The sequence below is a fragment of the Diabrotica undecimpunctata genome, chromosome 7 (genome assembly GCF_040954645.1).
Source record: "Diabrotica undecimpunctata isolate CICGRU chromosome 7, icDiaUnde3, whole genome shotgun sequence".
NCBI classification, from domain to species: Eukaryota; Metazoa; Arthropoda; class Insecta; order Coleoptera; family Chrysomelidae; genus Diabrotica; species Diabrotica undecimpunctata.
The window spans coordinates 79,661,165-79,673,222 of NC_092809.1; the positions used below are offsets into that span (position 1 = coordinate 79,661,165).

The 12,058-nt window shown below is 31.3% G+C and overlaps 1 protein-coding gene across 8 annotated transcripts in view; it reads right to left on the reverse strand.

Annotated features, from left to right (window-relative positions):
- Positions 1–5,288: 5,288 nt before the first annotated feature.
- The window catches only part of LOC140445522 (ATP-binding cassette sub-family C member 4-like), a 152,226-nt gene continuing 145,456 nt past the window's right edge, over positions 5,289–12,058 (reverse strand). For all 8 annotated transcript variants that reach the window (XM_072537614.1, XM_072537608.1, XM_072537613.1 and 5 more), the window contains 2 exons: positions 8,583–8,743; positions 5,289–5,674 (listed from right to left, as the gene is read on the reverse strand). In XM_072537614.1, coding sequence (XP_072393715.1) covers positions 5,389–5,674; positions 8,583–8,743 — 447 coding nt within the window. In that variant the 3' untranslated portion in view covers positions 5,289–5,388. The remainder of the gene's footprint in view (positions 5,675–8,582; positions 8,744–12,058) is intronic.

Genomic DNA, 12,058 nt, shown 5'->3' on the forward strand with positions numbered 1-12,058 from the left:
TTTAATGAAAATTTCATCAATATATCTATTTGTGACAGGTAAATAAATTACCTTTTTTGGAATTTCCACAATTTTGTAACCCGGTAAGACATTTGGATAAAACATGTGGATGATATGACCTTGGTTTTCATTGACGTATGAATTAGTGATTAGATTACATTCCACACAAATAGAATTAACCTTTGTGATATGCACAGGATTCTCAGCTACGTGAGTCTTTAAAGGTGAGAGCCGTTTTGGTGTAAATCCCAATAAGGGAGCAATGGTATTTGGTTTTTCAAAATGGATTACTTTGTTGCTTTTTATTTCACATTTGAGTGTATTGTTATTAATTCTCAATATCAAACTTGTAGGTTGATCTATATTATGATTTTTTCTAGGCACACCTTTACCAATTGTATTATTTTTTCTTGACTCTTTCCTTTATTAATTTCTGTATCATCTTTATCTGGTGTTTGATCTACTTTTAATTCTAATTCAGTTATTTTTTCAGTTAAATAATTTGAAAGATCTTCGACTTCATAAGAACCATGTGGAATCGTTATATCGTAACCATCTATATAAAACTTGTTGTTTGTTTGGTCTACATTTGGAATTGTATTGTATGACATGAAATCTATTAAACCTAGTACATACTGTTCATTTTCGTTTAAAATAATTGGTGGGTAAATTTTTGTTGATAACACCGATTCTCTTCCAGATAACACAAAAGTGTACGACATGTTCAAACGATAATCATAGAGTAAATAAAAGAATATTCTTTTAAAAAGGGTATTTATTTAAAAAATCTAAACACAATTGTCCACAATTTACAGTGTTATAAGTTTGATAAATTTTATGATTATAAACAATTTGAGAATAACCATTTGAATTAAAGTATGATATAGCTTCCAACGGTGGTCTCAGATTACCAAAACTATCAAAATATACGACTTTGGATTTATTCTTCTTGTAAGCTGTCCAATGAGTTCCAGGACCGTCTTTATTGTCTAAATTAATAATTCCACTCTCATGTTGCCAAATTTTTTTCGGAAACCCATTTCTCATCATTACACCTCTAAAATGTGGGATTTTCATTAATTTTGCATATTTTTGTAACTCTACATTTGTCAAAGCATGTTTTGGAATTTTTATTTGATCCATTTTCTTATTCATAAAAAAATACCCATTCCACTTTTATATGGTTTCAAGTATAAACCTTTTCCAATTGCCAGTGCTTCCATTTTACGATTATGACGTTGTTTTTCGAGTAAATCTTCTTTAGCTGCTTTTGCGTCGTTAATAGTTTTCACGATAGCTGATGTACCCCCAGCAATAGTGCCCAATGCGCTCAACCCAGCAAATATCGGTATTAGAGGTAATATACCCCCAGTTTTTGGAACTTGGATTACTCGACCACGTGGTTTTTTAATGTTTTTGTAGGATTTCACAATTCGTAATGCTTGTTGAATAGCTTCCCTTAACGTTCTTGGTTTGCTTTCCAATAGTTTCTTTCTAATGTCTCGAATTACTCTCAATAAACTAAATGACTTTTGCTTTGAAATTTTTCTTTTAGAAGATGAGGAGGAGGATGTGACCTTTCTTTTAGTGCTGTTTCTTGTCTTTTTCTTATTACCAACCATCTTGACTGTTTCCAACCAACTACCCATAATACACACAACAACAAGTCTTTATTAAAAAAAAAACGACAATAGAAAATAGAGCATATATTAATTATTATTAATTACATAAAAAAATTTTAAAATTACTGTCTTCTAACGTGGTTGATTCCTTCGATTGGAAATGGTAGCGGTCTCCTTCTTAGTGGGTAATCGGCATCCCTATGGGGTTCGAAATGGTTAAGCCTCCCTAGTTGTGGTGCTTGAACACCCTCATCTCTTTGCCGATACCTACTAAATTCTCTCGTGAAGAGTCTTGTCCTGGCATTGTCTCTTTGCTTAGTATGGAATTCAACAACACAACTCTTAACTCCCATTTCACTGTTTTACTTTTTCGCTGTTGAACTGTTAACACACAGCTTATTACCAACTCAGACTGAATTAGTATCACTGACTAACTGATAGATCAATTTAAAATTAACCGAATTTAAATAGTAAGAATAAAAAAATATATATTAACGTAATTGACTGACCTATTTGATCTTTATTGCAATGCAGAAAATAGTACAAAACATGATTATCATTAAAACGTTTATTATTCCAAAATTAATTTATCATTATCTAAATAAAATGTGCTTATCTGCATATAATGTATTTTGGTGACCTATTTGACCTAAAAATGCATTGACGTCAGCGTTATCGTTAAATATGTTTATTGTATGTATAATGTGTTTTCGATGAAGAAATAAAAATTTAATCACGTTGCATAGCGTGTTGTAGATTTGCGTCAATGTATTTTTTTTTAAATGTAGTAAAAATACTTCGTGACCAATTTTATTTATATTACAAATCACATAAAATTATTTTTTATATTTATACATTATATCTTATTTTTTTAATTGCTTGGTCATCCATAGTATCGTTATCGTCGTCACGTTTTCTTTTTTGAGTATTGTTCAATATTTCGTTTACATCATTTTTTGGCTTTTTAGCACCCATAATATTTTCATCACTTATTTTCCGTTTTTTCGTTTTTCTTGTGTCTCCTCTGTTTATAGAGTCAACAGCGAACTCATTTGAAATGTCTACATCCATATCATCTCTAATTTCTTTTTCTCTTTTATGATTTAAAAGCTTTTGTTGTATTTTTTGTTTATTTCTGTGCTGGATATTTTGTTTGCGTTTACTTGATTTGGAAATAGTTAATCCTTGGAATAATAAAGTACAATGGTCTATATTTTCAGTTAGTTTTTCTAAATTATTTTTAGCTTTGTTCAATTCTTTATTACAACTTTTTGTTACAGCTTTATATTTAGTAGAACCTAGACCCATACCTAATTTCACTTTTGCTTTCATTGCACCAGCTACACCAAGTGCTGCCAATTTTTCGGAAAATGCTGTATTTTTCGATCGAAACTGTTCAAGAGCTTTTTCACCTAGAATCTTATCTGCCTTATGTCGTTCGGATAGATCTTTATTTTGAGAATATGCAATATCATGTTCACGACACGCCTCGTCTAATCCATTTATTCCCCTATCTCCTCGTGCTAGTCGTTTCTGTAATTTGGTGCCGGGTCCACAAAACCTATAACCTCCAGGGATGTGCATTTCGAAAGGTAATTTATTAATGACAGCGTTTAACATATTGGTAGCGTACTCGTAGACGATTTACAAATTAATACATAGTTATTCTAAATATAAGTCTTTATATATTTTTTCTCTTCTTCAGACAACTGACCTCACATTTCACCAAACATACTACTTGGTATATTTTTAGCACCAGATCTGGATCTCAAATATTCTATGTAGTCACAGTTTATACAATTCCTATTAGATATTTCAGTCTCCCCACCACACTTTGGACATTTATACTTTACTGGTACAGGCATACTTATTTTTGGATAAATAGATGACTTGGGTTATTTTTGTCACCACCAAATTGTCTAAATATACTTTTTAAGTAACAATTTACACAAAGTGTATTTGGAATCTCAGTTTCACCACCACACTTTGTACATTTATATGTCACAGGTACAGGCATATTCAAAGGGCAAAATAAAAATGAGCTTTATGTTATATTTACAGCTATTTTATTATTCTAATTTTTTATCATGCGATTACATTATTTTTTATTGTTGCGGTCTCTGTCTCTTTACATACATTCTACTAGGTATATTTTTAGCACCACTCTCTTCCTTGTACACCTCTTCCAATTCACAATTTATACACAGGTCATTTCGTTCTTCAGTGTCACCCCCACACTTTGGACATTTATGTTTCACAGGAACAGGCATATTTATTGTTCTCACTCACAATTTATTTGTTGTTGTCGTTGATTCTCTGAAAAATGGGATAAACTCTTTCTACAAAGGCACAATCGGGACTAAATTTTTTGTGATCTTCGATTATATTGTCATTTGATTCCCATTTGTAAATCTCTACGCCACACTTGAAACACTTTACTATATCTTCCACTTGGAGAAAGTAAAATCCACAAGCAGCTAACTCTATTTCAGATTTATTCCCCTTCCAATTGTTAAAAGTTGAGAGCCTTGAATAAAACTCGTCTAGCATGTACACCTCAAGACACATCTTGATTACTGACAAAATTTTGCTGGATACATTTATTTAAAATAAATAACTTGTTTCAAAACAAATAAAATTTATAGTATCAATCCAATATTGTTTTATTTACATCTACCCACATATATCATTAAAATATATATATACACAATAAGGCATTTATGTGATACATAGTTATTTTTCCTTTTCCTACAAGTTTCAAAAGTAAAGACTAGGCAGGCTAGGCTAGGCAGGCTATACAGATATATCTAAGCATCGTACACAAAAAAAAAATTTGACGCAACAACACCTAAAATATTTCCAAGTCTCAATACAAAATTTATTTTTTCGATCACCCTGTACAAATTTAACGAAATAAAGAGGAGATGAAGCGATAAGCGATGAGTTTTGCACTCGACATACAAGGTGGTCCGTTCCACTCAAAGACACCCCCTCTGGTCATTGTCGACCGATTCTTTTACTTCTTCAGGACAGGTAAGACAAAGAAGAGACAAGTGAGACAGGTGTAAAAACATACAGGTAACGTAGGTGACAATTATTCGGCTGAGAAGAAGAGATCTAGAGATAAGCGACTAGTTCTTACGACCCTCTGGTCATTGTCGATCACTTCTTCGGGAGAGAAGAAGAAGAGATCAAGCGATAAGCGACCAGTTCTTACAACCCTCTGGTCATTGTCGATCACTTCTTGTACTTCTTGTACACCCCCAAGGTCAAATCATGGCATCGATACCTTCGCATCGGAGACCCTGATGGACAGGTTACCAAAGTGATTCAGGACCCCGCTTCCTTATCTACTCACATTTATAGATATACTTTTAATTTTTTACTTTTCATTTAATGTCTGTATTGTATTGGTTATTTTTCATATAGTTTTTAATTTAAACTTGCTTTGAATAAATATATAATAATTAGAAACGAATTTATCGAGAGTAGTTAATCGATGTGAAGACCCGCTATTCCATGACGTTAATCTCATTTCACTATAGTAAAAGAATGTAAAATACAAAGCAAGTAGAAGCCATATGGAAGTTTCGCTTCAAAACAATAACAGTTATAGTAAAAGCCAATTAAAAATGGATACTTAAATAAAAAAAACAAAGTCTTTTAGTTATATATTAATATAATGCTATTTTTAAACAGTAATACATAATAAATATCTAATATCTAACATATAAAATAATAACAATAAAATAGTATATATTTTCTCTCAACTGGTAGAAGCTACTTCCAGCTTTAGGATATTTGAATAAGCCAACATAGCCACATCTTTAAGTTGCAGAGACATCACAGGTCCCGTTTCCAAAACCATTCTGTGAAAGTGTCCATCTGGTACTTGTAATAATTGATGCGGATGGCCAAATTCTACCATTCTTCCATAACTCATTACAATAACTTTGTCATAATCCATAATCGTATTAAGTCTATGTGCGATAGTTATTACAGTATAATCTTTAAATTTGTTACGAATAGTTGTTTGTATTAAAGAATCGGTCCTAAAAATAAAACAATAAAAAGATCAGTTTGTATACACACAACAATAATATACTTATTTCGAAAATATATTTGTATCGAACGAAAGTATTATAACACAATTATTAAGAGATATCAAAAAACAAGTGACTAAAAATACCAAATGAGAAGTACAGGTACACTGCAAAGTGGAACTATTAAGTATGTTTTATGTGTAGACTTTCTCAGATCTGAACTCCTGATTCAGGACAATGTTACTTATTTAACCTTTAGCCTAACCAGGGTTGACTATTCGTATGATCTTCGACTCTCATTTATCTTTTAAGACTCATTGTTGGAATGTATGTAAAAAACTCAATTCTAAATGTTACCAATTGAGAAATTTGGGTAGAATACTTAGTCTCCAACACCTTCGTCTCTTTTATTTTGCTGAGGTACAATCGACAATGAGTTACGGTATAACTGTCTGGGGTGACTCTTCTAGTATAAAGGACGTTTTCAAGGTCCAAAAGCGTATTGTCAGATGTATTGCAGGTGTTCCGTATGGTTGGTCTTGTAAAAACCTATTTATAGATTTGAATATATTAACAGTGTATGGATATTACATTTTGGAATTATTGATACTAATTCATAAAAATAAAAGAACTTTTTTATGTAACAGTGATATTTACTCACAAAACACAAGAAATAAGAGAGTTTGTAGTACCCTATCGACATTTAGAAATAAGTAGGAAGTCATCTACTGTCTTTGGTTTACTATTGTATAATTAACTTCCTCAAAAATTTAAAAACATTCATACAACTACAGCTTTTAAAAACCAAGTCAAAGAGTACCTAGTGACCATGTGTCCTTATACATTAGGTGAATATTACCAGAGTGTATCTGGGAATGCCCAAGCTGTAACATAACCAAATTTAATGTTATTTTAATTATATTATGATGTCCATATTGTAAGTTTTACATGCATTTTAATGTTTTAAATATTTTTAATGTATTGTTTTCATTTTGTTGTAATGATTAATATTTATAATTTTAGTTTGACTTGCTGTAAACCTTGTTGTAAATTACAGTCAAATAAACTATCTATCTATCTATCTATCTATCTATCTATTTGACCTCGGATAAGAAATATCATTCTCAGAAAATCAGATGCAATACAGAAATATTTTATCCATTGGAAGCGGGACCAGATAGTATATTCCCAAAGCTCCTTCAAGAGGGTCTTGATGCCATAATTTAAATATTTAAAGCAGGCTATAATTTGACCAAACAAAATACCTGGAGAAGATGGCAGTATAAGTGAAATGATAAAACTAGAAGGCGAATGTGTCATAACAGATTTAAAAACTCTTTATAATGCCTGCTTATTGAAGGAATAACACCAGAAAAATGGAATAGCGCCATAACGATAATACTGCATAAAAAAGGAGATGTAACAGAAATTGAAAACTGTATACCTATCACCTTGTTACCTCATTTATATAAGCTCTTTATAGAAATAATTACTAATAGTCTTGGATCTAAGTTAGATTTTCACCAACCACTAGAGCAAGCCGGATTTAGGAGTGGCTTTGGAACCAATGACCACTTGACCACAAGGACAACTAATAAAATTCTTGATAAAGAAAGTATAGAATATAACAAGTCATTGATATTAATATTTGTAAACTTTGAGAAAGCATTTGACTCCGTCCAGCACAGCTCCATGTTTAGAGTGCAGGATTTATCATAGGTACATAACTCTTTTTCAGATTATATAAAATAGTGCAACAGCTGCAGTGATAATGTACTATGACCACACAAACAAATTTCCCTTGAAGAAGGATATTAAGCAAGAAGACACTAGCTCTCTGAAACTATTCACCGCTTTATTACAGAGTGCTGTGAAAAACAAAATTGGGAAAATATTGGAGTTAACATAAATGGGGAGTTTATGAAGTTTGCAAACGACATAGTTCTTATGGCAGACCTGGCAGATCATTCCTGCCAACATGTTTAATACCTTCAGAGCTCTTGTACACAAGTTGGCTTTAAAATTAACATTAACACGATTAAACAAGTTTAAACTATAAGCACATGGGAAACGACATTAAATTAGAAAGAGATCATCAAACAACAGAGTTAAACAGAAGAATAAGAGTAATAGCTTACGGAAAACTGAGGGAAATCTTTAGATTAGATATTGCCATGTGCTTGAAAAGAAAGGTGTTTGATTAATGTACACTCCCAATTCAAACGTATGGAGAAGAAACATTGACTCTTACCAGAAAAGTAATCAATAAGATATGTGGCACAAAGAGCAATGGCAAGGTCAATGTTTAATATATCCACCAGGTTCAAATCAAATAGTAAAAAAAAACTGGTGTTACGGACGCAATTAAAAGAATTACAACCTTGAAATAGAACTAGGCAGGGCATGTTGCCAGAGTCAGACATGGAAATTTTAGAATGGAGACCTAGACACTATGCTTATCGTAATAGAGGACGTCCTCCAACAAGGTGCTCAGACGATATCAAGCACATCCAGCGCAACTAAATATAAGGTGCTCAAGATCGTATGCAATGGCATTATTTAAGAGAGGACTATGTTTAGGAGTGGACTCAAATCAGCTAATGATGATAATGATGATTTGAGTGATTGAGATGTGAGTGAGATGTGAGTGATTGAGTGAGATGATTTGCCTATAAGATATCCTGCAGCGAAAAATTTTTGGAAAGCGAGGTCCAGGAAGAAGGATAATATCCTGGTTAAAGAACCTCATAGCCTTGTTCAACACATATGTACGCGCTACTGCAGCCAAGATAAAGATATATGTCCCAAGGAGTAAGAAAAATGATGGTAACATTTACAACCAAACCTAAGAAAACAAACTATACTGTTACAATGTTATAAGTCCAACCTCATTATTGTAAAAAACAAAAGATTTTACCTATGATCCACATTAGCTGTTGCCTCATCTAACACCAGAATATTGTTGTTTCTTAAAACTGCCCTAGCCAAGCATATTAATTGTCTCTGACCCAAACTAAAATTACTTCCTCCTTCACATATCATCAAATCTAAAGAATGTGATAGTTCCTTTAGTTCAACCTAAAATAAAATAAAATATTATGAGTCTGGTACAACTGGTCGTTCTTTAACAATCAATGGCATATTAATTTTAAAATTAAAATTACAATACAGAGCGGCGTACTTAGCATCCACAAGACATAAAATTCTGCTTTCTACTAGAAATGAATTAATTTATATTCTTGAACAGATCCGCTGTAACGCATTCGGAAAAGTCAAGCCTGAACGGATGCTGGACCGAACAGACTGGTTGGAGTGAAGAACTTGCTTGGAGAAAGCAAAAAAACTGCATTGTTTTGTACACATATTAAATTTAGTTGTTAAAGATGCATGCTTTAGAGATATAAACAATGCAGTTCAAATCGTAGTCACTTTTACTAGACATAGTAACGTATTTATGAAAAAATTAAGGATTAAGCAGAAACTAAAGGCAAATCAGAGGGTGATATGAAGCTGTTGAATTCTAGATGATGGGTAATACCATGGAATAAGAAACAATTAAAAGGTTAATTTGCACAAAATTTATAGTACGCGCCTCTAGCCCGCGCAGATAGCTGCCGCCATTTTTAGATAGTTCCCGCCATAAAAAATATATTTATTTATGAAATATTTAGTTGCGGAAAAAGTTCTTTATTTGTTACTAAGGTAATACTGATCTTTGATAAGTTCAAGAACTCTTATCACGGTGCATTTATAAACCGACCGACCCCTACATTAAAAAAACGGGTGTGGCAGTCCAGTGGGACTGCCGGTAGAAGTTATACTTCTATACACGCGTTCATCGTTACAAATTTATATGGGAATCAATCTGTACAATCATTACATATGTAATGCTATATGTAAGAGAGAGCAGAAAGAGAAAAAGAATTAGGTATACAGGTATATGGTGCATCGTTTGCTGTATATAAACATTTGACCTGTAATAGGAGTATAGAAAGTAAATGACGGATTGAATCAATATTTTAATGAAAATATATATTTTTATTTTCATATATGTATAAAAGGAGTTGAATGCAAAAAAATTTTTTTACACATACTCTGTAGTAAAATTCATTATTAATTTTGTTAATAATAATAAACATATAATACAATACACTGCCACATAATTCAAGATTATAATACAATACAAATTAAAATGCAATATTCATAAGTATTTAAAAATGACAATATACATAACTTACGCATATGTTTCATTTACCATGATAATATTATTAATAAAAGAATAATAATATTAATAAATATTAAATATGTTTACAAAAGGAACATTTTTATTCTCGAGAGAGAAAGAGAGAAAAAATATATCTTTTGTCTTTAGACTCTTATCTATAAGTTACATATGTAATGATTTTGACGATTCACTCAATATATACGAATACACACAAATTTCCAACGTCTAACGCGCGTATAAAAGTATAACTTCAAAAAATGTTTGTGGAAGATAAAAATAAAAGACCAACAACTTGGATAATGTTGTAAATTTTCATTTTATTTTAAAATTTAGCATTTTTGCGTATATTACATATATTTAATAAGACTAACGTGAGGTTTTTAAATATTTCAAAAATAAAAAAGGAAATATACCAGCGAAAATTTGTCAATTAGACATGACACTTACGTATTTCAAAATTGACAGTTCTCGGTCATACAGTGATTTATTGTTTTGAAATACAAAAGCCTAAAATCATTATGAACATTTAATAAATAATACAAAACATATCATATAAATAATAATATTAGTATATATTATATTATATATAATATTATATATATATATATATATATATATATATTTAATATATATATATATATATATATATATATATATATATATATATATATATATATATATTATATTAAATATATACAAAAGGAACATTTTTATTCCCGATAGAGAAAGAGAGAGGAAATATATCGTCTGCCTCTCTTACTCATATCTTACATATGTAATGATTTCACCGATTCACTCCCGTGCAAGTTTCCAGTGTCGACCGCGTATATAGAAGTATAACTTCAAAACGGTATCGAGAGTCACAAATATTTTTATTAGTTAAAATTAACGTTGATGGGTTAATCCTAGCTGTCACAAACGTGAGCCTGTTTTTGATGAAATTCAAGAGCAGAAACAAGCAATGATTTGTTTGTATGTCAGTGAAAATCCAACAATGTAGACACAGAGTTTTGTAAACGGAGTTGTGTAGACAACGCATAGAGTTTTGTAAAGGAGTAATGGAGTATTGTCTTTACGGATGAAACAACATTTCCATTACTAAACCATCACAATTGATTCCACGTACGTTACTGGTCTCAAGAAAATCAACATAGGTTTTTTTTTTTGAAGAGGTATGGTATGGAATGTTGGGAGATAATATGATCGCACCATTTTTTCAAGACGGATGCCTATTTGGACAGTAAGTATTTGGACCTACTACAGCAACAAATTGTTACAGTAATTCGTAAAATTGATGGTGATCGATTCAATGACGTCTTCTTCTTCTTTAAGTGTCGTCTTCCGATCGGAGGTTGGATATCATCATCACTATCTTTATTCTATCTACTGCTGCTCTGAAGAGTTCTATAGAACTGTATTTAAACCAGCCCCTTAAATTCTTCAACCATGACACTCTCCTTCTTCCTATACTCCTTCCTCCTCTTATCTTTCCCTGTATTATCAGCCTTAGCAGTTCATATCGCTGTCCCCTCATTACGTGTCCCAGATATTGTATCGTCTGGTTCAATGAGTGCTTTTCACTTTCATGCTTTGCTGTGGGAATATTACCTTCCCATACCGTTTAATATGCGAAACACAAGGTACTATCTTGTGGCCAGTGAAATCACGGGATCTGTCATCTACTTATGGTCATAATAAGACTACTAATTTAGAAGAACTCTAGAAGAAGAATAAAAACAGTCGTATTATGCTTGCCAATATAAGGTTAAGTTTTATGACCTTGTGAGTTACTGCCTTGCTCAGGAATGTGAACAGTTTTAGCAGCTTTTGTAAATATTGTTTATTAACTATTTCTATATTTAGAATGTATTTTTAGTACAAAATACTTAATGTTCTTTTTTTCCAAAAATAAATACATCTGATATTCTTCTGCCTAATTACTTATCAGAAGTTTTATTTTGATGACACTATATTTTATTAAGAACATCAAAATAACCGTATTTTGAATTAAAATTGTTGCTGATTTCCCTTATATATTATATGTAACCTTGTGACGATATAAAAGTCACATGTTTGTCATTTTTCTTTAAATAATTATTTTTATTTCAATTTCTTTTGATTTTATTTATCTATTAACCTTATATTTTATTTTACTATTTTTATTCTAA